Source organism: Heterocephalus glaber, unplaced genomic scaffold (assembly GCF_053883595.1).
Source record: "Heterocephalus glaber isolate CG9 unplaced genomic scaffold, H.glaber_assembly_v1.0 deba00001472, whole genome shotgun sequence".
NCBI classification, from domain to species: Eukaryota; Metazoa; Chordata; class Mammalia; order Rodentia; family Bathyergidae; genus Heterocephalus; species Heterocephalus glaber.
In genome coordinates, this window is record NW_028258315.1 from 92,201,072 (window position 1) to 92,226,637 (window position 25,566).

At 45.5% G+C, this 25,566-nt stretch overlaps 2 protein-coding genes across 4 annotated transcripts; one reads left to right on the plus strand and one right to left on the minus strand.

Annotated features, from left to right (window-relative positions):
• Positions 1-436: 436 nt before the first annotated feature.
• Phf7 (PHD finger protein 7) lies at positions 437-16,056 on the minus strand. 3 transcript variants are annotated; one of them, XM_013065380.3, is made up of 11 exons: positions 15,558-16,049; positions 14,085-14,194; positions 13,021-13,073; positions 11,854-11,945; positions 4,332-4,433; positions 3,769-3,893; positions 3,152-3,311; positions 2,520-2,626; positions 1,961-2,077; positions 1,206-1,331; positions 437-998 (listed from the first exon to the last, which is right to left on the minus strand). In XM_013065380.3, exons 2-11 carry the CDS (start codon positions 14,126-14,128, stop codon positions 986-988), a joined length of 939 nt encoding a protein of 312 aa, XP_012920834.1. In that variant the 5' UTR covers positions 14,129-14,194; positions 15,558-16,049; the 3' UTR covers positions 437-985. The 3 variants fall into 3 exon arrangements, with proteins under 3 accessions (XP_012920834.1, XP_021099662.1, XP_087038584.1); XM_021244003.2 differs by lacking the exon at positions 1,961-2,077 and having other exon boundaries at positions 15,558-16,054; XM_087182458.1 differs by lacking the exons at positions 3,152-3,311; positions 3,769-3,893 and having other exon boundaries at positions 15,558-16,056.
• Positions 16,057-16,208: 152 nt separating this feature from the next.
• On the plus strand, positions 16,209-25,234 carry Bap1 (BRCA1 associated deubiquitinase 1). Its single transcript, XM_004864400.3, has 17 exons — positions 16,209-16,373; positions 16,466-16,495; positions 16,602-16,656; positions 17,772-17,904; positions 18,310-18,429; positions 18,912-18,973; positions 19,057-19,199; positions 19,470-19,548; positions 19,976-20,099; positions 20,414-20,561; positions 21,179-21,363; positions 21,757-21,890; positions 22,461-22,939; positions 23,051-23,211; positions 23,472-23,564; positions 23,669-23,741; positions 23,933-25,234. The coding sequence occupies exons 1-17, from the start codon at positions 16,337-16,339 to the stop codon at positions 24,064-24,066; spliced, it is 2,190 nt and encodes a 729-aa protein (XP_004864457.1). The 5' UTR covers positions 16,209-16,336; the 3' UTR covers positions 24,067-25,234.
• The last annotated feature ends 332 nt before the right edge of the window (positions 25,235-25,566 follow it).

The window sequence follows — 25,566 nt, forward strand, 5'->3', positions numbered from 1 at the left end:
ACGGCCTAGAGTAAGTGGAGTCCCTTCTGCCCCTCATGGGCATGACTCTGCAACATGGGCCTTTTCTCAGTTGATTGCAGACTGCTATGTTGGCTCACCTCCCAGACGAGAACCCATGTACTGACTGCACAATGAATAAATCTCTGCCCCTGGAATGCCAGCTTCCCTGCAAACTGAGTCCCTTCCAAAGAAATACATCTATATTCTAAATTATAGTTATACATTAATTTACTAATTTGTGGATTAGAAGCATGAGTTCTCTTATTGCCTCATTCTGCCCTCCAGATTCCTTATTTATTTATTTTTTGGTACCGGGGATCGAACTCTGGTCCTTCTGCTTGCTAGGCAGGCGGCGGAACCACTGAGCTAAATCCTCGGCCCAAGATTCCTTAGTATGTTAGACAAATTTCAGAGTGAATTTATAAGGAGACATCAGTGGAGAGAAAACCTTTATTTGCATAATAACAACCATGAGTGAAGAGGAGGCATGTGAGAACCAGATTAAGGTGGAAAAATCCGGTGGAAGAAGAGGGGAATGAGTTGGGGAGAAAGAGCAGAGGCATTCTCATAGCCACAAACATATTCAACTGCTGGCATCTGGACTCTGCGCGCTCTTCATGCTCCCCTGGGACTTCTTTTTCTTGGCTCATAATCTCAGTACTGGCCCCTTTCCTTGTCTCAGTGGCCCAAAGTGCTCCTTCCCTCAAACTTCACACGGAGCAGCGCCGCTTCACACACAATGTATGCTCGGTAGAAACTACTCAGAAGCTGTTATTTGGATTTTTTGCAGCTCTTAGTGATTTTGACACCCTTGGCCTGTCAGGAGTGGCCACTTCTGCTACCAGAGGACTCTGGGTTTTCTACTAAGGAAGTTCCTGGCCAGTTGGTCCAAGAAGGACCTGGATTTTCTTCCAGGCTGGTGTCTCTGCAGAAATGCTCCTGGACATGTAAAGCGTTGCTGCAGGAGGGGATGTCTCTTGAATTTTCAAATATGTCGTCTGTGGTGAAAGAAAGGTGGGGAAGGAAACTCAACCCTTTGTTTCCTCTGAGGTGCAGGTCCTTAAGCCCCTCCCTGGCCACTTTTCTCCCAAAGCTAAAGTTGTCACTACAAGTGATGCCCTTCTGGTGGCATGCCTTCCTTCATTCTCAGGCACTAGCCCCAGCCCCACCCTAGCTCTTAGACCAGACCATCCCTCCAGTCCCACCTGCGAGTGGAAGCAGAAGATGAACACGCTTCACATTCCCATTTCTTTCTGTTGGATCTAAGAAAGGAGCAGTCCCTGTGGGTTCCATGGGATCCACATGTAGCACACAGAATGAGGCTCCAACTCCTACAGGAAGATCCAAGGAAGGATGTAGGTACAAACAGAACAAACTGTCACTCTGGGATATTTGGTATGGGCCAGCCTAATCTATGGTGAGGGCTTCCCAGACATTTTTGACTATACATTTTACCCATCACAGATGTGTTGCCTGGGAGCTTGCAGGCAGGCATAGCCCCTCGCACAGTGAATTTGAAAAGGAATTGGCCCTAAGCCTCTCTCCACTGGGCATAAGAAGAAGCAGACCCTGGAGAGATCTGTTCACTTGCAAAAGGGGCTGGTCAAGAACAGGATTTAGCACTGGGCGTGGTAGTGCATGGCTATAATCCCAGCTACTCAGGTGACTGAGACAGGAGGATTGCAAATTTGAGACCAGCCTGGAAATTTAGCAACACCCTGTTTCAAAATAAAATTTTTTTAAAAAAGGACTGGGGCTATAGCTCAGTGGCAGAGCACTTTGCTTAGCATGCACAAGGCCTTGGGTTCAACCCCTGGTACCCCTCACCCTCTATGAAAGGGACTTAGCACTTGTGTTCACCCTGAGGTCTTCAAACAGAGTGAACTTCTATCTCCTAATAACTGTGCCAAGGTCTGACTTTAAATACTGTGGAGAGCTCTTTCTAGCCAGTTTTCCCTACCCTTCATCCTCAAAGCTGTCTCTGCCTTGTTCGTACAAACAGGTGGGGGCATCACAATGCTGATAGCGCTGGTACAACTCTGAGAAAGCCCCTGGCTCGAGTTCCCAGGCAGCATCTCTGCAGTGGGAGACGAAATAGTGAGTAAGGGACACATAATTGGCTGGTGAAGCTTTTGTCCACCAGGGAGGAACTAAGCACAGAGTTACACAGTCTGCCTGAACGCTTAAAACAAGACGACTGGGTGAGAGTGGCCTAATTGTGGGAGCGAGCTGAAGCAAGATAACTGAAACATGGGGGTTCTGTGGTTCTGCTCTGGAATTCAAGAACCCAGCCTCCCATGGAATTCTGATTCCCAAAGTGTCTTTTTCAGAAACATGCTTCCTGCTCATGTTTTTCTCCCTTTTCTTTTGGTCATTAAAAAGCACTCCCCCTACTTTCTTCACTGTACATCAGTGCCTCAGCTCCTCTCTTTTCCAAACTTTCCTCACACTCAACCTCCCCTCCTGAAATCCAAGTAACCCACTCTCTGATTCAATTCCTGCTTTACAATTTCCACTACCTGTCTGGAATGTGAATTCCCATTCTTAGCATCTCTTCAGGAAACTCTTCTCGATTATTGCACTGGGGACATTTGAAGAAATGCTTTGCTGATGTATGGGCATATTTCTGTAAGAGAAACATAGAAAAAGCTTTGTGTTTGTAAAAAGATGTTCTGACCACTTTCTTTCCACTCCCACCCTCACCCCATGGGGCACAGACAAAGAAGTCTGGGTAGGCTAGGATGCAGGCTGGCCCAAAATACATTTAAGAGAATTCTCAGGAGTGACTCAACTGTCATCTCTGACTATGGGGCTTGGCAGTAGGGGTCAGGTACCTGAATACATATCTCCCTTTTTCATCCTAGTAATGAGGCTGATTTTGAGGTTCCTTGACTCATTTAGGAATGAGCCTATTTACTCTTGCAATCCTGAAGATTTTGCTGAGTCTAAATCTTATCATCAATGAGGTCCTGTAGGCCAAGGATGACCAAAGATTGGTGTTTCTTCTCACTGATCAGAAGCAGCCCTGCATACAGACCTCCAGCATGGAGTATCGAAGCTAAGCTATGCTTGAGCATTCCCACAGTACCTTGATTCCAGGCAGAGAATGAGGGCAATTGTGGAAGGTCCCCCAGGGCAGAGAAAGCCCCACCTGAATGCATTTGCGGTGGTAGATAGCTTGACTACAACAAGGGCTCTGTATGTTCTCAACACTTGATTGGGATAAGTCTTCGCAACACAAGACACAGCTTTCTTCCTCCACTTTCCCCTGCTGGATGTCCTGGGATGGGCGATGTTTTCCACAAAATGATCTATGGCAGGGTAAACAGACTTGGTTTCTGGCTTGCCACTGATGCAGATTCCCAGTGCCTGGCCTACAAGGGGCAATCAGCCATCCAGCCTGTGGCCAGGGAGCCTCCACACTCATACAGAGGAGCAGGGTGAAGAACAGCCACATGCCTTCTCACGGCTGCTCTCTCACTGAACAAAGCTCCTGGGACTGTCTCTACACCCTCCCATTCCTGAAAGCCCCACTTAGTTCTGAGCAGCTGTCGAAGAACCCCAGCTGTTTGTAATTTAAGAAGGGGATGGGAAGCAAGAAGAAACCCCTGTGAAATCTTCACGTCAAGACACTGTTTCCCATTATTGAAAGGAGGGACAAATTCACTGGTGAATCAAAACAGGCCTGTGAGAACTGGATTCTGATTTCATTAGCAGCTAAATAACGAAGTTGCAAAATGCCAGCTGACTTTCCCCTTTCTCACTCACTTGTACTCTCCAAAAAATTGCGAAAGGCAACCCATTTCTTGGCCACAAGGCAGATGGAAGTTTCTAGTGCACTGATCCTTCTGGCAGTTGATAGCAGCTCCTTTTTTCTTGCACACAAAGCAGAGCTGTAAATGAGATCCCAGAGTCTCAGTGCCCCAAGACAGACACACTGTGGCACATCTTTTTACGGAGTGGAAATTCTGTGAAGCTATAGCCATTGCCTTTCTTCAGTCATTTTGAAAGCTCCAGGACACTCTAAAACTGAGCTTCAAGCGGCACTGAATTCTTTTTTTTGTTTTCTCAGGGTGTTACTCTCTTTACTACATTCCAGAAGAAAATCAGGAATTAAGAGAAAGACCAGGGCTGGTGGTATAGTTCAGTGGTAGAGCACTTGCATAGCATGTGTAAGGCCCTGGGTTCAATTCCCTGGTTCTGAACAAATAAACAAAGGACCAGAGTTCTGTGACTTCTAAACTAGCAACTAGGGAAAGAATAGAAACAGGGATTCTGAAAAAGGTCTAAGAAAGGCCTATCCCAAAGTCTCCATTTCAGGCGATTCTAACCTTCCTAGAAGCCCGGGCTGCCTCTTTTTTGATGTCTTCAGGCAGGAATCCATGGAAACCTCTGTTGGATTGACCCCTCTGAAGCAGCTTGCTAGACAGGATCTGGGAAAGCAGCAAAAGCAGGCTGTCAATGTTGATAATCAGTGAAATACTGCAGTGGTGTAAGGATGACAGGGCAAGAGAGCTAAGAAGTAGAGTTTAGTGGAATATATACGCATTTATAGGGCAATTTGTTTGATAAAGGCTTTTTCATAGCACTATGTATTGGGTACACTAAGCACTTTTCAAATATCACATCATTGGAAGCCCAATATCTCCCTCTCTTTAGGAGAGACAGGACTTGCTCAAGGCTGCTGAGCTCCAAAGCCTATATTTTTATGTATCTTTGCGCTATACTGCCTCCTATTTACTAAGGGCTGCTGTTGCTATTGTGGCTGAACGCTCTGGGGAAACTTCCTCTGTACTAACTCAGTTTATGCTCATCACAGCCCTACAATACAGATGCTATTGTGACTCTTACTGTACAGAGAAGGCACTGAGGTGCAGTATGGTAAGTGATATGGCTGGGTGACATGACAAGAACAGAGCTGGCATTCACAACTGGGCCCATAGAACTCACACTCTTAGCCCTCCTGGTACATTGTCCTTCAGAGATACAGAGTAAATACACCAAGGGAAAGAGAATTTTAAATTCTTCTGGCTACAATCATTCTGCATTATAGGGGAAAGGAAGGAATTGTACTTTTCTTTTGAAAATACACTTTAGAAAGATTTTTGTTTCTGAAAAGTGTATAAAGCAGAGTCTAGAATATGAAATCAGGGAAAAAGAAGTCAAACTGTTCTATTATATACATTGTGAGAATGTCAGTACCCTACACCCACCTCAAGCTGGGGGAAGGTTCCTTCTAAAAATATTGGAGGGTGGTGGACTTCTTGTAGTAGTTACATAAAATGTGTAGCGGGAGCTCAGGTTGTCTATTTAACATTATAGAAAAGGTGACCCTATCATGTTAGATAACTTGAGGGCACTTGGATTATAGCTGTTATGTTCCCAATTACAATTAAAACATATAATATGTATTTTAACATTAATACCTCATGGGTTATGTTTTATTTATACTTTTAAATGTTATTCCCATTTTCTACAAAGAGCATGTTACTGTTATAAATAGAAAAAAAATCAATAAACATTAAACAATCTAAATGTCATTTAATAGGAGTTTGTTTTAATACTTTTGGGCCCACTCACATCAAATGCCAATTCGTTGTTAAAAATAAAAAACTACGACTATATATATTCTATATGAAAAGATCGTCAAAATATACAAAATAAAAAGAAGATACAAAACACTGTATATAGTATATTTATTTTTAGGTTAAAAATCTATTTGCTTAGTGCTGGGGATGTAGCTCAGTGGCACCGTGTTTGCCTGGCAAGCACAAGGTCCTGAGTTTGATCCCCAGTACTGGAAAGAAAAATGTATTTGCTTATAAATATATCAGAATTAAGAGCCCTGGCAGGATTTACTAGGCAGAAAGATCACACATTTATCTTTTTCATGAACATGGATACAAAAATCAAACAAAATATTCACAAACTGAATTCAGCACCATTTACCAGGAACTCAAGATTAGTTTAACATTAAATATTTAAGGATGCAGCTGATGTAACAAAGCACAGTAACAAAATGATGGAGAAAAATCAAGAAGCATAAAAAGCATTTGACAAAACTCAGGTTCATGATACTGTCATGAACAGGTTCAGGTTCATGATACCGTCAGTAAAATGAAAATAAAAGGAAGCTTAAATCTGATTTTAAAAAAGCATCTCTGAAAAAAAAATCTTACAGCTACTGTCATATTTTAATGATGAAAAACTAGATGCTGCTCCCTAATGTTGGGAATGAGACATGGGTAACCACTCATATCACTCCCATTGAACATTATGTTGAAGGTCCTAGCCAGTACAACAAAGCAAGAATAAGAAACAGACAAATATTGGAAAAGAAAAAGCAGAACTGTCTTTATTTACACGACATGATTGTGTACATAGGGAATCCTAATACGTTTACAACAAAACAAATACATAAAAACAATTACAGAATTTAATAAGATTGTAGGAGATAAAGCCAACATACAAAAATAAACTGCCATTTCTCTATTCCAGCAACAAATTTGAAAATAAAAAATTTAGGTGCCATTTACAATAGCATAATCACAAAATATTTAGGAATACATTTAACAAGAGATGTGCAAGAATTCTTCGCTAAAACTGTAAATTTTTAAAGACCCAAATAAATAGAGAAATATACCATGTCTAACATTCAGTATTATCTCTCAAACTGATCTATAAATTCAAATTTGTAAATTCCCAAAATTGATCTATAAATTCAAGGCAATCTTTTTTTTTTTCCCCATTAAGTTTATTGGTACATTTTCGGTATAAAATACAGTCACATTCATCATTGGGATCTTGTACCTTTACATGATGTATCTTGGTTCTTACTTTTTTTCCCCCTTCCCTTGGCCTCCTTTCACCCCCTCCACCCTTCCCTATTTGCAAAGACCTTGTTTCCATTTTTTCTTTTCTCATATTTTTTCTTTTCCCTTTTTTCCTTTCCCCTACCCCTCCCACTTCCCCTGCACCTTTAGACCTTTTCTTCCTGTTACACAATATCAATTATATATTTTAAAAATTAAAATATCAAGACCTAGGAGACATTACCACAGATTTTACAGAATTTAAAAGGATATAGAAAGCATATTACAAAAATCTGTTTTGAAATAAATTTGACAACTTCTAAGAAGTACCTTGGAAGACAAATTAATGAAACTAACTCTGGAGGAAATATAAAATTTCAATAGCACCTATTAAAGAAAGTATATTCCTAGCTTGAAAACCTACCTATATGACAACAGCAGGCTCATACACATTTTAACTGGTAAATTATATCAAACATTTAAAGCAGAAAAAAGAAGGAACACTTCTCCCCTCATCTTAGGAACTCAACATTGTGCCAATCCTAAAACTGGATAAAGATAATAGAAGAAAAATGTATGAACATAGATAGAAATTTGTTTAGGAAGTCAGATCTGGCAGGATGGAGAAAGTGGTTTTGTTATAGGGATGGCAGTGTTGGTTCAGCACTGGAAGATCCACCCCCAAAAGTCATCATTTTAACAGAGGAAAGGAAAAAGCCATATGATCCTGTCACTAGTTGGAGAAAAAGTGTTGGACTAAATTCTACAGCTGTTCATGGTAAAAGCTATCAGGAGACTAGAAGTAGAACAGAACCTTCTCAACAGATTAAAGACACGTACTCTGTACTTCCAGAGAGAACGCCTTATATGAATGGAGAAGATACAATGCTTTCTCCTTAAGGTGGGGAACAAGGGCAGATATGCTTACTCTTTATCTGTCCATTAAACTTTGAAACCTAGGCCCCACCAAAATAGTCTGGCAATAAAATGACACAATTAGGATAGGATTGGCAAGGTAGAAGCAAAATCTTTATATGTAGATGAAATCCTCTACAGAGAAAATACTAAGAAATCTCTAGGAGCCCCTAGAACTTGTATTTGAATTTAGCAGGATTAGAAAACACAAGGTTGAGGGCCGGGAATTTAGCTCAGTGGTTCTGGCGCCTGCTGTGCAAGCGCAAGGTCCCGATTTCAATCCCCAGTACCAAAAAAAAAACACACAACAAAGCAAAACATAACAGAAAACACAAGGTTGGGCTGGGGATTTAGTTCAGTGGTTCCGGCTCCTGCCTTGCAAGCACAAGGACCTGAGTTCGATCCCTGGTACCAAAAAAAGAATTGGATATTGAAATTTAAAAGTTATGTAGGAGTACAAAGGTCCTAGAAAAGTTAAAAAAAAACTCAACAAAAACAGTGTTGGAAGACGTTTAGTACCTAATTTTAAGACTTCTTCTAAAGCTACAGTAATCAAGGCAGTGTTGGTGTAAGGAAAGACATACAGATCATTTGAATAAAACAGAGAATCTAGAAATAGAACCACACGTATATGGTTCACTGAGTTTTGAGAGATTATTTAACATTAGCATTTTATAGCATATAAACTCAATTCAAGAGCTGAGGAAGAGATAAGTGTTTTCAGCAAATGGCACTAGAACACCTGGTCTCCGTATATAAAAAATTAACCTCAACCCTTTATTTCCATACATGAAAATAACTTGAAGGGATCTATGAACCTAAATATGAAAGCCTAAAAGTATAAAACTTTAAGAAGAAATTATAAGGGAAAATGTTTATGAATTGAGGGTAGGCAAGAACTACCTAGGATACAAAAGACATGATGTATAAAAGAAAAAAATTGATAAATGAGATTCCATCAAAATTTAGAACTTTAAATGACATCATTAAAATGAAAACTAGTCCTTAAACAGACCATATTTACAATGCATATAACCTATGACCAGAATGTATAAAGAATTCTTAGAGCTCATTCATAGACAACCCAGTTAAAAAGTAGACATAAGATGATAAATAGCCAGTACAGCACAAGGAAAGGTGTGCAACTCTAGAATCAGAAAAATACTAATCAGTACAATAACAAGATTGAATTATACCCTCATTAGGGAGATGAAGTTAAAAGTTTTAAAAGCCTTGTCATGACTTTTTCTTTTTGTTGGGTTCTCCCCCCTTTGCATTTAATTTGTCATGCCCGATGGATTCATTCTGCTAGGTTTCCTGGGGTTGTGATCCTCATTGTCTTTTCCTAGGGTATTGTCTAAAATTTTTTGGAGTGCCGGTTTGATATTCATGAAGTTCCTGAGGTGGTCTTTATCATGAAAGTATCTTATTTCTCCATCAATTTTGAAAGATAGTTTTGCAGGGTACATCAATCTGGGTTGGAGGCTGTTTTCCTTTAGGCTTGAAATACATCACTCCAAGCTCTTCTTGCCTTGAGGGTTTGCATTGAGAAGTCTGCTGTGATTCTGATGGGCTTTCCTTTGTATGTGATTTGTTTCTTTTCTTTCACTGCTTGTAGAATTTTGTTCTTCTGTTGGATTTCTGGAATGCTAACTATTATATGCCTATGTGTAGATTTTTTTTTTTTTTTTTTTTTTTGGTACCGGGGATTGAACTCGGGTCCTTGCACTTGCACAGCAGGTGGCAAAACCACTGAGCTAAATCCGCAGCCCTAATTTTTTTTGATCAAGGCTATTCGGAGTCCTATATGCCTCCCTTATCCGTATGTCAAGTTCTTTTCCCTTCCTTGGGAAGTTTTCTGCCATCACTTCAGTGAACAGTTTTTTTATGTCATCTGCACTCTCTCCTGTCTCTTCATTGACTCCAATCAGTCTTATGTTATTCTTCTTTGCATTGTCTAGCAGGTGCTGGATTGATTTCTCGTGTTCCTTTACGATTTTAAAGCAATTTTTCTTTTCCTGGTCACTAATTGCAATCTTTTCTTCTATGTCTGAAATTGTATCCTCACATTGGTTCATTCTGCTGCGCAGACTTTCAATGGAGTTTTTAATCTCCTGGAAATCTGTTTGCATCTGTTTTATGGATTCCATTTGTTTCCTATGTTGGCATTCCATCATGTTCCTCAGATCCTCTATTTTTTCATCTGTGTCTTCTCTAGATTTATTAATCATGTCTTGCACCATGAGCAAAATCTTTGCTGTTATCTGAGTAATTATTTCTGACTTCATTTTTCCCAGATCCTCTTTTGTTGCCAGTTCAGAGAGTCCAGGTGGTTGAGTATCAGATTGTTCCATCTCGTTTCCCTTTGGGGTTGCTGAAGGTGATCCAGAAGTCTGTTTTTGAGGCTTGTTTATGTGTCTTCTCATTTCCACGGGGTGGGGTGGGGTGGGGGGTGCTTCTGGTGCCCGCGCGGCTCACCTTCTCTGCCCTAGGAGCTTGGGATGGCGGTGGGGGAGCTTCCTTCTGGGTTCTGGGACCGGCTCAGCTTCTCTCAAGGCAGTCTTGATTACAATCCCAGTAGGTTTTTTTTTTATAGAAAACTTGATTAAGTTAATATAGAATTTATAAAGAAAGGACCCAGAAACCAAAATAATCTTGGAAAACACTCCAAACCATATGTACTTAATTTTGAAACATGATAAAACCACAATAATTAAGACAGTGGGGTACTGGCATATGGATGGACACGTACAGATAAATGACATAAACAGATCATCCAGATCTACAGATATGTGATCAACTGATTTTGAAAAAGGCATTTAGCTAATTCAATGGATAGGCAAAGATTTCTTAGGACACACAAAAAGTACTAACCGTAAAAGAAAAAAAATAAATAAAAGTTTGTCAAAATTACAAAATTGTCCCTTAAGGTAGCCTTAAGAAAACGAAAAAGCGAGCCACAGACTAGGGGAACATATTTATAACACATACATCTGAAAAAGAATTTGTATTCAGATGAGATCAGGTGCATTCAGGGTGGTATGGTTATAGACAAGAATTTGAATTCGAAATAAACAATTTTAACAACTCATAATAATTAGACAAAACAACCAAAGTTTTTAAATGAACAAAAATATTTGTACAGATTCTTCACAAAAGAAACTATGTGAATGGCCAAAAAGCACATGAAAAGAAGCTTGCATCTTTAGTCATCAGAGAAGTACAAATTAAAACAAGATACCAACACGTATCCACCAGAATGACTAAAATTATAAAGACTGACAATACCAAGCTTTGGCAAGAAAACTGTGTGACTAGAACTCCCATAAATTGCTCATGGAAATGTAAACTGGTACAACCTTTTTGGAAAATGACTTGGCAACTTCACATAGTTAAACACCTATTTAGCATACAATCAGTAAATCCATGCCTATGCATCTGTCCAAGAGAAGTGAAAATGCATGTTCACAGAAAGACTTGTACATGAATGTTCATATAGCAGCTTTAATCACAACAGTCCCCAAATGGAAACAATTTAAATGTCCACCAACCAATGAAGAGATAAGTAAAATGTAATGAACTTCTAATCTCCAAAACACTGTGTTTTGTGAGGAAAAAAAAGCCAGATATGAAAGAGTAGATTCAATTTATATGAAGTAAAGGAACAGGCAAAAAGAATCTATAAATCAAAATAGTGATTATCTCAGATATGACTGACCAGAAAGAGGTCAGTCAACTTTCTGGGATGATGGATCTTATTTGATCAGGAGGGTGGTTATGTGGTAATAGATATACATTTATCACAATTTACCAATGGTACATTAAAGTCAGTAATCTTATAGTATGCAGATTATACCTAATAAAAATAATATTAAAAAAACTAGAAGAACATCCCAAGTTTTGACAGTATTTGCCTCTGGGGAAGAGAAGAAAGATTGGGAATATTGTTCTAGGAAGAGGCTTTTTATTGTACATACTTTACACTGTTGGGATTTTATACCAGGTATATATTTTTTAAAAATATACTATGAAAAACAAACAGGGCTATAAATCTGAGGCTAGATGCAAAAGGAGTCTGTATAGCAAAAACCTTAAGACAATCAAAGCAAAAGAGGTCTTTACTCACAAGACAGAAATAATGGACACTAAGATTGTCTTTCTGAAGAAATTCTCCTAATTTTTCGGGATCCCCAGGTTCTTGGAGGCACAGCCGGCAAACTGGAAGAGTGAATATTAAGAATTAATTATAGACTTGGCTCAAGTTGACCATTAAGAATGGAAGAGGAGGGCTGGGGATTTAGCTCAGTGGTTTCGCCACCTGCCTTGCAAACACAAGGACCTGAGTTCAATCCCCGGTACAAAAAAAAAAAAAAAGTAAGAGGAGGGCCGGGGATTTAGCTCAATGGTTCTGTCGCCTGCCTCACAAGCACAAGGTCCCAAGTTCGATCCCTGGTACTGGAAAAAAAAAAAAAAAGTGGAAGAGGAATATGAACTAACCATCTAAGTACAAGGAGCACAGATCCACCTCAATTTATGAAGGGGATATGTCCCTTTATGAGTTGAAAATATCATCAGTCAAAAATGCATTTAAGCTGGGCATGGTGGCACAGGCCTGTAATACTGGCACTTGGGAGGCTGAGGCACAAGGTTCACCAAGGCCAGACTGAACTACATGGCAAGATCCTGTCTCAAAAACCCAAAAAATAAAAGTATTTAATACACCTAATCTACCAAACATCATAGCTTACCACACAGCACATTGTACAGTATCAGTTGCTTTCCCTCCTATTGTACAGCTGACTGGGAGCTGTGGCTCACTGCTCAGCACTGAGAGGGAATATCACACCACATATCACTAGTTTGGGAAAAGATCAAAATTCAAAGTATAGTTTCCTCTGTGAATGCATAGCACTTTTGCACTACTGTAAAGTCAAAGAATTCTAAGTCAAAATTTATGACTATAATTCTAGTCAAAATTCTAAGTCAAAATTCTAAGGAACATCTGTATTAGGAAAAGGGTCACTTTGGCAAGAAGGTAGGTTAGGATGAGGTCTTACTTGGTATCAGAATTTGATATAATTTCGGTCACACTGTAGGAGTTGGCTGCAACTACTCTGTATTTTTTGTCTCTTGAACTTTGGTCGTGAAATTTAAAAATTAAAGACCCTGAGCTCTTCAGGATCTTAGAGAATCTAGGAAGGAAGTAGGGCTGACAGTTAGAAGCAAATTTACTGTCCCACATAGATGGCGTTCTTGGTAGAGGTCTGAAGGCAGCACACCTCGTCTTTCTTACCAGGCCCTGAAGACAGCTTCCTCTGGGTTACTCGCCTAGTCCTGGCAGGTTTTCTACACAAGAAAAAGAAGTGCAAGGTGGTCTTTGAGTACCCTGTTGACAACCCTTGAAACATTTTCCTTAAAATGTTATTAACATGTCTGATGAGGATCAAAAATTTAAAGGCTAAAATATCAATCTCTTTTAATTAATTTTATTATTTTGCAGTATTGGGAATTGAACCCAGGGATACTCTACCACTGAGCTATATAACCTAGCCCATTACATTTCTTACTTTGAGACAGGGTCTTACTAAGTTGCCCAGGCTGGCCTCTTAACTTGCTGTCCTCCTGCCTCAGCCTCCCAAGTACCTGGGATTATAGGCGTGTGCTACCACTCTCAGCTTCACATCTTGTTGAAAGCAGATTGTAATAATCTTTCTGATGCCAGCTGCCTGTACTGCCTGTGTTGACTAAATGAATGCAAGAGCAAACCCCCTTTCACTCTTTTACTCTTTCTTCTGTCAAGTACTCTGAATTTCAGGTGGTACCACCCATACAAAGCTGATGTGATACTGAAGTTGAGTGAGAGAGCATTTCCCATTGCTAGGCCCTATCCTTGGCACTTTGCCATGTATTAGTTCAATCAATCTATAAAACATGCTTAAAAGATGGATGCCATTATTTTTATTTTTATTTTTTAGGTACCGGGGATTGAACTCGGGTCCTTGTGCTTGTGCGGCAGGTGGCAAAACCACTGAGCTAAGTCCCTGGCCCAATGGATGCCATTATTATACACAATTTCCAAGAGAGGAACTGAGGCATAAAAAAATGATTTATCCCAGGTCACTTAGCAAGTGGCAGAGCCCGGATATTAATTCACATAGTAAAGTTCCAGAGCCAGCACTTTACTACTAGAGACAGTATCAGCAAGATAGGAAAGGCAGTTTTCAGTGATCACCAGGATGCACTTTCACACTGTTCAACCCTACCCCCTAAAACCAGGCCAAGAGGGGCGAAAAAGTGCAGTATATATCACCAGCCATTGGTCAGTTTCTCCCAACTCTCTTCTGTCACCTAATCTACCTTAATCTTTGGCATTCTTTCTCCTTTTCTTTTATAGTCTTCATTTGCTGCTGTCTCTCTTTCCTGTATTGAATTCTTCTATATTTTGAGGGCAGTACAGGTTCTTCTAGCTATAAGTGTAAACAGGGCTTGGTCAGCAATTTCATTTTGCATTTGGTTAACAAGCTCCACAGGGTCAAGGCAACAGTGCACTTCACCTATCAGCCCCTGTGATGGAATAAAAGGGAGCACCCAGTATCAAAGTTAGTAATAGCCAATAACTCTTAGATTGTACCAAGAACTGTTTCAGGCACTTTATATGTGTTTACACATAAAACCACCACATTAGGTACCATTATCATCTCTATTTTCAAGATGAGGACACTGAGGCTTGGAGAAGTAAATATCTTGCCTAAGCAAAGGCTAGAGTTAGTGATACAAGTGGTATTTGAACCCAAGTAGCCAATGCCAACATTAACTCCTGCACTTTATACTGCTCTCATACAGCCGTGTAAGAACTTGCAACCATTGCTTGGTCTAGTTAAATGGTTGTTTCTACTAAATGCATGAGACGACCACTCTGGTAAAAGCCAACTTTTGCACCTAGGTGTTAAATGTCTTAATTCTACACAGGTAGTTCTTTCCTAGGAAAAGGAGCCTTTGAGATTTTGGCTGCCTAAAAGCAACAATTTCTTCTAGTGAGAGATAAGAAGTAACACTGACAAATTGACCCCTTAGCTTCTATCGCTTCTTTTTACCCAGCTCAGGCAATCACTGAAGTTTGGCTTGTTCCCAACTTTTGTCTACATCTGAGCTGAGGAAAATACCCCAAAGTGGCTATGACACCTTGCCTTGCCACTCCTCCAGCCACTAATGTTAGCAGATTACAGTTACGGTTTTCATTGGTCACAAGTAAATCCTTAAAGGTGAAAACGGGCAAAAGAAATCGAGTCCACTCCTATGAAAGGAGGACTATCTCTAGTCAGGGAAAGGAAGAACTTTTTTTGGGAGAACTGGGTGAATTAGGTCACTTCAGAGACGTGTACTCCTGTCCCCACAGCCTTGGATCAAGGTTGGGGATCATGAGTCTCTTTAGGGACTTTCAACTATTCTGCATGACTATGACTACTAAAGCAATTAGCTACTCAGAAAACCAAGGTTAGCCACCCTTCTCTTTCTTGGAAGATGCTTGCTCCATCTCCTCTTCCAAACTGAGTTTGCAGGTGCAGAACTGACATGTGTTGCCACCTTAACAAAAGTGCTGAACAGGCCGAAGAGAGAGAAGGGCGCATTGCAGCTGACCGCTGACAGTTGTGGGGGCTCCTGACGACCTGGCAATAGAAATAAACCTTCAAACTTTAACTGCATCGCAGGCCCACGACGTTTCTTGAGCAGGATTCTGCGCACACGAGTAGTTACAAGATGCAACCCTCTTCATACACATTTGAGGAACGAGTTCTGTGATTTCCTAACCTGCTCCCTCCAAACGCTTACCAAGTTGTTTCACTGGATAAATGCAGGGCAGATGCTTGTTTATGATATTAAAAATAAAGGAAGGTGTTCGGCCCCGCCGCCGCCGCGAATTAACAAAGATATATTTGGAAAATACGTGCTGCTGCGGCCACAATCGTCCCCGGAAGTAACAGCCGGAGAACGGGTTCAAGGAGCATCCCGCGCAGCCCAGACCAGGCTCATGTCGCGCCCGCGGAACCAGGCCGGAGACGTCTCCGCCACTCGCTCCGCAAGGCAGCGCACTGGCCGCCGCTCCCGGCCCGGGCTACCCAGCTGTCGCTGAGGGCGCCGCTGTCTGGGAGTTTTATTCGTTGTCACAAGCCGTGAGAGCTACCTCACGGGCGGCCGCCCCGCGCGGTGACTGCGCTTACAGACCAAGGAGGTGAGCGCGCAAACCGGGACTGGGGCACGCGCATCGCGTCCCACTAGCATCACAGCAATAGCAACCGTTGGTAGAACGAGACCGCTAACGTCCACGCTCCCGCCCCGCCCTACCCCCTCCCTGGCGCATGCGCGCCTGCCTCCGAGCGCCCGAACGCATCCGCAGTCGGGGGCGGAAGTCGAGCCCAGGGGCGGAAGTCGAGCCCAGGGGCGGGGCTGTCGCGCAGTGGTGACGTTCTACCGTCGCGGGCGGTTGACGCGCGGGGCCCGTTGTCTGTGTGTGGGGCTGAGGGGCCCCGGGAGCAGTGGGGGCTCCCGGCGGGGGTGGCGGGGGTTTGGAAGGGCCTGGACATGGCGCTGAGGGGCCGCCCCGCGGGAAGATGAATAAAGGCTGGCTGGAGCTGGAGAGCGACCCGGGTGAGGAGGGGGCTGGGCGGGCCAGGGGCTGGGGGGCCTGATGGGCCTGGGGCGCGCCTGATTGACCACCCCCCTCTTGTCCCCCAACCCAGGCCTCTTCACCCTCCTGGTGGAAGATTTCGGTAAGAGCCTCCTGCCCGCCGAAATGGGGCTGTGGGGGTTCTTCCTGTGCCCTGGCTGCAGGGCCAGGGGCTGCCCTTCCCGACCTCTCTCGTTTCCCGATCGCAGGTGTCAAAGGTGTGCAGGTGGAGGAGATCTATGACCTCCAGAGCAAATGCCAGGGGTGAGTGGCTGGGCCTCGCCTTTACGCCCAGAAGAATGGGGACGGGCAGGGGAAGAGTGCCCTCAAGGGAGGCAGTGTCTGGACACCCAGGTTGTGATATGTCACAGAGGAATGATCCTTCCTCTCTGAGTGCCCTGCTAATCACCTGATTTTTGTTTTCTCCCAGTTTTTCCTCAGCACTTCAGTTTTGGTAGTGGCCCTCCCCTCAACCATCCTTGGGGTACATTTTAGCTACCTTTGCTAGTCTTGCAGCAGGAAACCCTAGGTCACACAGTGCCTTCTGTGCAACTGGGTAATTCTTGAATTATATGCCCATGTTTGCTGTGGCCTTAATCCCCACCCAAAAGTTGTACTGTATTGATTGATTGGTGTGACAAGACCCTTCCCAGGTGCCCAAACTCAGGTTCTTGTCCAGGCAGTTCTGCAGAATAGAACTGGAGAGACTGCCACAGTGACTGAACTCAGTGAATGACTTCATTTTTTGGGAAAAGAAGGCATGAGTGTGGGTGCTCATTTGTTTCTATGGCTTTATTGGAGCTCAGGCCTTGGCTCCACAAGTGAGAGTTAGTGCTTAAATGCCTCCTCAGAGCTTTTGTTCTTGTTTGTTTGTTTGTTTTTTGGTACTGGGGATCGAACTCAGGTCCTTGCGCTTGTGAGGCAGGTGGCAGAACCACTGAGCTAAATCCCCGGCCCAACCCAGAGCTTTTGTTCTTATTTTGTATTTCTGTCTTGAACCATGTGTTCTCGTTTTGCTTTTTTTTTTTTTTCAATCTTATTCAGAACCATAGACTACATAGGGAGAGTGAGTGGACTCCTGGAGCACCACACCCAGAAGCTGATATTTGATTCTGCCTGTGGGGGCTAAGGGCTAAGGGCCACACTGGATACCGTACTGAGAAGAAGCCAGGGAGAGGTGGCATCATGGCAGGAGCCCCTGAGTGATGACATGGTACACAGTAATAGGGGAAGAAAGAAGAAGATGCTGGGCCGGGGATTTAACTCAGTGGTTTCGCTGCCTGCTGCGAAAGTGCAAGGACCTAAGTTCGATCCCTGGTACCAAAAAAAAAAAAAAAAAAGAAGAAGATGCTGATAGCCTTTTGCCCTTACTTCTCTAGCCCTGTATATGGATTCATCTTCTTGTTCAAATGGATCGAAGAACGCAGGTCCCGTCGCAAGGTCTCTACCTTGGTGGATGATACATCTGTGATCGATGACGATATTGTGAATAATATGTTCTTTGCCCACCAGGTATGTTGGGTTCCATGCTTGTTGGCGGGTGGGATGCTGCTGTTGTTTTTTTTTTTTTTTTTTCCCGCTTGGGAAGTGGAAGTGAGGAAGGCAGGAGGAGGAGATAGGAATATACCAAAGGTGATGATTATAGAAACTTCTTGGCAGAAGGAACCCAGTTCTCACTAAAGGAAACATCTTTAGCATAGGGTGGCATCTCAGTTCACTCTCCATGTCCCCAGACACTTGCTGAATGTTTAGTTGGTACATGTCAGATGAACAGATGTTGGGTGAGGATGACAAAAGCCGAGGAGGGTTCCTGTCCAGATATGACTCCCTGTCTCAAAACCCATTCCCAATGAATATGGGATTGGAGGAGCTTGGGTGAAGGATTCTGCATATGGGTGACTAGTCTTGGTTTCACAGCTGATCCCCAACTCCTGTGCCACTCATGCCTTGCTAAGCGTCCTACTGAACTGCAGCAATGTGGACCTAGGGCCTACCCTGAGTCGCATGAAGGATTTCACCAAAGGCTTCAGCCCTGAGGTAGGTTGCAGTGCCTTAATCCTGACTGACATCTGGCTGGGCAGATCTGATCCTCAGGCCCATTGGTAATACCACCACATGGTACTTGGTACTGTTTGGCTATTTCTTTTTCAAATGCCCATTAACATTACATTTGACCCATAATTAATTGTGTAAGGCAATTGGTTTTAGGCTCAATTGTCAGGAGAGGAGATAGACCTAGGGAAGGAAGAGATTTAAGTTACACTGTCACAGTCTTCTCAGTTGGGACTTTTTCTGTCAGGTAGTATTGCTTCCTGTTTTCCATGGATAACTGCAAGGCCAGAACAGACCATCTCTTTGGGGCACTAGAGCTGTTTTCTCTCCCCTTGGAGCCCCTTAGGAAAGTTTGTCTGTGCTGCTTCAAATTCCTGGAATGCCTCCAGGCTTGCTTGGAGCTTTACTCCCCCACCCAGAGGCCCACCTGAGGAGGTCTTCTGATGTGGTTTTATTTTTCCCCTTAGAGCAAAGGATATGCAATTGGCAATGCCCCAGAGTTGGCCAAGGCACACAATAGCCATGCCAGGTAGGTAGGAGCCATGGTGGCCAATATGGAGTGGGGTAGGGAAAAATGTCTTTTTTGGGGGCCCTGACTTTGTATTTCCCCAGGCCTGAGCCACGTCATCTCCCTGAGAAGCAGAATGGCCTTAGTGCAGTGCGGACCATGGAAGCGTTCCACTTTGTCAGCTATGTGCCTATCACAGGCCGGCTCTTTGAGCTGGATGGACTGAAGGTCTACCCTATTGACCATGGTAGGCACCTGAGTTAGGCACCTGTTGGGTTTCTTGTTTACTTTCTGAGTGCCTGGAGCTTAAGGCCCTCAGGTGCTTGGGACCCAGTGATAGAGGGTGGGGTTTATATTGGAGACGTCTAAGTCTGGCCAGGATTTTACTCTATACTACATTGCCTGACCAGCTCATGACTGCCTGGCTCAACCACACTTCTCTCTCTAACTTCCCACCCTTGACCTGCTCAAACTCATAGTTTTCCACTTGCTGATTCCTCATCTTGATCTCTCCTAGGGCCCTGGGGGGAAGATGAGGAATGGACAGACAAAGCCCGGCGTGTCATCATGGAGCGTATTGGCCTCGCTACTGCAGGGTAAGGGCCCTGAGCCTATCCTACTCTGTCCTTATAGAAAGACCAGGTGATTCATAAATTGCCAGGCCATGTGGTTAATCTTCCAAGATCAGACTTAGATCTTGGACTTCTGTCTCCTTGCCTTATTTCCTGCCTGGGCTCCCTGTGGCCTACCCTGAGATGAGCTGAAGGGGACGGGTAGGCCTTGCTGGGTCTCTAGGTGGCCCACGTGTGCTGGCTCACTTCCTGACAGGCTCCTCTCACAGCTCATTGGAATGTACCAGGTCAGGTGCCTGGTGTACCTGGCCAGCAGCTGCCCACCTTTTGGGGTTGGGTCTATCCCTACGGCTGCAAGTATAACTACATGGAGCCCTGCCAGGATATCTGCTTCAACCTGATGGTGGGCCTGGGGTGGGAGCTGCTCTCATGGCTGCGGTTGTGACTGCAGGGAGCCCTACCACGACATCCGCTTCAACCTGATGGCAGTGGTGCCCGACCGCAGGATCAAGTATGAGGCCAGGCTGCATGTGCTGAAGGTGAACCGTCAGACAGTACTGGAGGCCCTGCAGCAGGTAGGTGCACCTCCTGCCTGGCCCTGGGCCAGCCTTTCCTCCACTGCAGCATCTCTTTCTGATTCCCAAATCATACTCTCTTGTGGATCTGAGCTTTAGCTGATCCTTTTCCTTTACAGTACTTCTTTTGTGGGAAAGGTAGAACTTGGGGCAGGGAGGGAGAATAGCTTCTAAAAGAAGGTTGTAGTTTGGCTGTTTGTTTCTCTTGTGAATGGTGAATGGGGAGAGCCATGGCCATTGTGCTATATCTTAGCTGTCTAAGGTGGAGGACTGCCTCCCCCCTCCCCCCTCTGAGCCTTAGATTCTGTTTTCAGCTGATTAGAATAACACAGCCGGAGCTGATTCAGACCCACAAGTCTCAAGAGTCACAACTGTCTGAGGAGTCCAAGCCAGCCAGCAGCAAGTCCCCCCTTGTGATGGAGGCAGGCAGGGCCCCAGTGACCTCCGAGGGCACCCACCCAGGTACTTGGTTGGGAAGGGGTTGGAGGCCTCTCATGGGCTTCGGAGCCATCCTCATGGCTTGTCTTGGGAGGTCCAAGTAAGAACTAGTTTTTTTGTATGTAAGTACTTGGAAAGTGGTGCAGAGGTTCCTATGGGAGGCCTGAAAGCCCAATGCCCATGGCTCTGTCCCTTAAGAACATAGGAGAGTTGTCCTTCCCTATAGGAAGGACACCTATAGGGCTGGGGATTTAGCTCAGTGGTTTTGGCACCTGCCTTATAAGCGCAAGGTCCCAAGTTCGATCTCTGGTACCAAAAATAAAATAAAATAAAGGGCACCTATATAGGGTTGCCATCACCCCAGGCCCCCTGAGCCCTCTGTAAGGTACCCTCCTTGTTTTCTGTAGAGATTTTTTTTTTTTTTTTCCTGCCTCCCCGCTTTTTTTGCCCCATCTCATTCTTCCCCTAGTCTTAGTGTGGGACTGTGATTTAGAGCTTGCTTCTCCCTTTCTGCCAACTGGCTCAGTTATTCTTCTCTGGGAGGGAGGGGGAACAGTGCAGTGTAACATGACTGGGGAGACTGGGCTTTGCCTGAGGATCCATCTAAAGTTCCTCTACCTATACTCCTTGCCCTGTCTCAGATGGTGCAGAGGAGGTGGCTGGTTCATGCCCACAGGCTCCGACTCATAGTCCTCCCAGCAAACCCAAGCTGGTGGTGAAGCCTCCAGGGAACAACCTCAATGGGGTCCCCCCCAACCCCACCCCCATTGTCCAGCGGCTGCCGGCCTTTCTAGACAATCACAATTATGCCAAGTCCCCCATGCAGGTAAGCTGGAAGCACCCTGCAGGGTTTCCTCTGAGCTTTTCAGAGGCCACAGTGGCAATTTCCCCATGTGGTCCCCTGGTATTCACTCTCTGCCCTGGCCTGGATTGCCAGGTTCCTCTGATACTCAGGTCTCACAACAGCAGGGTCTTAGAGAGGCAGGGAGAGCTTCTCTGATTTTAAATCCAGTCACATGGTTTTGGGGTTAAATGTTTAGGGTATGTTTTCACGGAAGCCTTCCATAGGCTTCTGTGCAGTGTCAGTGGGTGGCAGCCTCTCCAGAGCCAAGGGGATCTCAGCCTAGAGAGTGTATTATTGCCTTTCTACCTGGCTGTGAGTGCTATGCCCAGCCAGGTAGGCAATCCGTGTTCCTGACTGCCCTGGTCTCTGGCCCAGGAGGAGGAAGACCTGGCAGCAGGTGTGGGCCGCAGTCGTGTTCCAGTCCGTCCACCCCAGCAGTACTCGGATGATGAGGATGACTATGAGGATGATGAGGAGGATGACATGCAAAACACCAACTCTGCCATCAGGTCAGCCTCAGCTCTGTAAGGCTAGCAGGCTCTGGGTGCCTTGGATCCTGTTCTGAATATCCCAGCCCAGTGTCTGTGAATGCTGTTGAGTGGTTAACGTTGCACGCTTGCAGAATGCAGGGCCCTGGGGGAAGCCTGGGGGAACCTGAAGGGCTAACCCCAGTTCCTCAAGTTTATGGTGGGCTTGAGGGAGAACTGAGCGCATAAGGATGTATCAAGGCATGTCCTATTGGAGGTAGTCTTTCAACTGGGCCATGAAGGATTGATTGGTTGAGGAAAAAGAGGAGGTGGTGGGAGGGATGGAGAGATGGGAATAGGGGAGGCAGCATTGCTGGGATGTAGCATTAGCACAAGGCTAGAGTGAGGCAACTAGAATAGAGGTGTTCTTCAAGAACACCAGGCTGCTGCTGATGGAGCTTAGGGTTCCATGATTGGCATAATTAGTTGAAGCTGCTTGGAACAAGTGTGAGGTGCTTTGGGGTCAGCCCCTGGAGGCTAGGCCATTCTGGATACTCCTGGTTGTGGTCACCTGGTCCATTCCCTCAGCTCACATTTTCTTGGGCCCCACAGATACAAGCGGAAAGGAACAGGGAAGCCAGGATCATTGAGCAGTTCTGCAGATGGGCAGCTATCAGTGCTGCAGCCCAATACCATCAACGTCTTGGCTGAGAAGCTCAAAGAGTCCCAAAAAGACCTCTCAATTCCCCTGTCCATTAAGACTAGTAGCGGGGCTGGAAGTCCTGCTGTGGCAGTGCCCACACATTCGCAGCCCTCACCTACTCCCAGCAATGAGAGCACAGACACAGCTTCTGAGATTGGCAGTGCTTTCAACTCACCTCTGCGCTCACCTATCCGCTCAGCCAATCCGACACGGCCCTCCAGCCCTGTCACCTCCCACATCTCTAAGGTGCTTTTTGGGGAGGATGACAGCCTTCTACGTGTTGACTGTATACGCTACAACCGTGCTGTCCGTGACCTAGGTCCTGTCATTAGCACAGGCCTGCTACACCTTGCTGAGGATGGTGTGTTGAGTCCCCTGGCACTGACAGGTGGGCCTTGGGCTGGCTCATTGGCCACTTGGTGTACCTGGGAGGGAGGAGAGAGGTGGCCAAGTGACGCCAAAGTGTCCTGAACTCTGACATGTCTTCTTATGTCCTCAGAAGGTGGGAAGGGTTCCTCACCCAGCATCAGGCCGGGCCAAGGCAACCAGGGGTCCAGCAGCCCAGAGGAGAAGGAGGTGGCAGAAGCCACAGACTGCAGAGAGAAGACTGGGCTGGTCAGGCCTGGTGAGCCCTTGAGTGGCGAGAAGTACTCACCCAAGGTAAACCTTCTTAATGGCTTTATCCTGGCAGAGAGAAGGGCCTAGGCTGCTGCTGACCAGGTGCTGGGTTCTTGATTAGAATTTTGGTATGAAGGTTGGTGGCTACAGCCAGATTCCAAAAAGCCTTTCTGAGTTGGGTGGTGGCAGGGGCCATAGTAGGCCCCAGGGACACTGGCTGCTCATCCTTGCCTCTAGCTGCCTCTTGGTAGCAGAGCTTGGTACTGACCAGCCTCCTCAGATGCAATGCTGGATTTTGGCAGGAACTGCTGGCACTATTAAAGTGTGTGGAGGCTGAGATTGCAAACTATGAGGCTTGCCTCAAGGAGGAGGTGGAGAAGAGGAAAAAGTTCAAGGTGGGTGATGTCTCTACTCCAAAGTACATGGTCCTCTGCCCCCTCTTGAGGTCAGCTGCTTGGGGAGATGAGCTGTGGCGCCCACGTATTCCTCTTTTCCACAGATTGATGACCAGAGAAGGACCCACAACTACGATGAGTTCATCTGTACCTTCATCTCCATGCTGGCTCAAGAAGGTGAGGAGCTTATTCGGGTCTCTTAATTGGCACACCCCACAGAGGTGCATATCCATCAAGTCTCTCCTCCCTTAGAACTCATCTGAGGCTTGAGCAGACTATGGGGCACACGGATAGCTGTGAGAGCCTCAGCTTCTGGCCTGAGACTGTTGCAACTGAGAGGGTGTCTCAAGGGTCTTTGCCTTCTGCAGGCATGCTGGCCAACCTGGTGGAGCAGAACATCTCAGTGCGGCGGCGCCAAGGGGTTAGCATTGGCCGCCTTCACAAGCAGCGGAAGCCTGACCGGCGGAAACGCTCTCGCCCCTACAAGGCCAAGCGCCAGTGAGGACTTCTAACCCTGACTACAGCCTGCTCTTGCCATGAGGCCCTTAGCAGGGACCTTCCTTGCCCCACTTCTTTTCCCAGTATTACTGAATAGTTCTAGCCAGAGAGCTAAGGCCCTGGGAGTGGGATCCAGCCCCTGCTCCCTGAGTCAAACCCTGGGGCCTGGCGAGGGGTGAGTGGGTGGGTCAGCCCTATCATGCTCAGGAAGCAACAGCTGGAGTTGGGTCACAGCAGGGTGCTGTGGCTTCCTCCACAGCTGGCTGTGGAGCTGCAGGCCTGGTCCTTCTGCCTGGGCAGCAGAATATATATTTTACCTATCAGAGATGTCTATTTTTCTGGCCTCCAACCCATCTTGCCATCATGTTAATCTAGCTGGCCTCCTGACTCTGCTTTTTTTCTTGGTGGGGTCACAACTGTAGGGTCCCAGCTGGGGGCCTTGGTAAACATTGGGCCCTGCTGCTCTAGCTCAGCCACTGGCCTGTCCCTGTCATGAGGAAGCCAGGCCCACTCCATTCCTCTTGAGAGAGTGCCAAACTCAGGGACCTGGCTGCTGGGCAGGACTGGGTGTGGAGTGTTCCAGTGAGGGTAGGATGAACGGTCTGAGTGGAGAAAAGTGTTTGAGCTGTTTGGTGCCCTTTAAAACTGTCCCAGTTCTACCTGGAGGTGTTGACACTGCTGCCCATAGCAAGGTTTTGGGCCTCTTTGCCTTCAGTGTTGTGGCCCTGGCTGTGGGCCTGCCTTGGGCTCCCAGTTTCTGTCCCTGGAGCTGGGGCTCAGAGGAGCCTCTGCCCAGCCCCTCAGTATTACCGTGTCTCCCTCCTCTTAGGGATAGCAGAAACAGGGCTGTTTGCAGGAAGCTGGCACCACTCAGCTCTCCCTGCTGTGCCCGCTTCCTTGGCCTCTGCAAGGCTCTCAGGGTGAGAGACAGCAGGAGCAAGACAACCAGTTGGAGCCTTTGTTCCCAGAGGATTGATGCCAAGGGCCAATGGGCTCAGCATTGTCTCTGGAGCTCAGGCCCCAAACGTAGCCCTATGGTTTTGAAGGTGATCTAAGCAGGCAAGCAGGCCCCTTGTCTGTGTACATAATGACTGCAGGGGCTGACCACTACCTGACCCCTCCGGTTCCTGTAAATACTGGATCACTGAATGAATAAAACTGCTAAGAAATGACCCTTCCTGTGGTGCTGGGCTGAGGTCAGTAGGCTGGGCTCTGGTGGGAGTGAGGGACCTCATGGACTAAGGCTTTGTGTCCAGAGAGGTGAGAAGTACGTAGTCCTGGGGTGTCTGGCCTTCTGGGACACTAGGCCTGGGATTTAGGGCCTGAGTCAAGGAGCTGTGGATAAGGTGCACCAAGGGAAATGGGCTTGGCTTTTACCAGATCTGGCTCTGGGTTGAGGAGGTAGTACTGTCTCTAGTTGTGCCTGCTGCATTCTCCCTGAAGGGGTACTGGGATCTGGGAGGGCACATGTCTCTTTCCTTACTGCATTTGGACAGGGACTGCA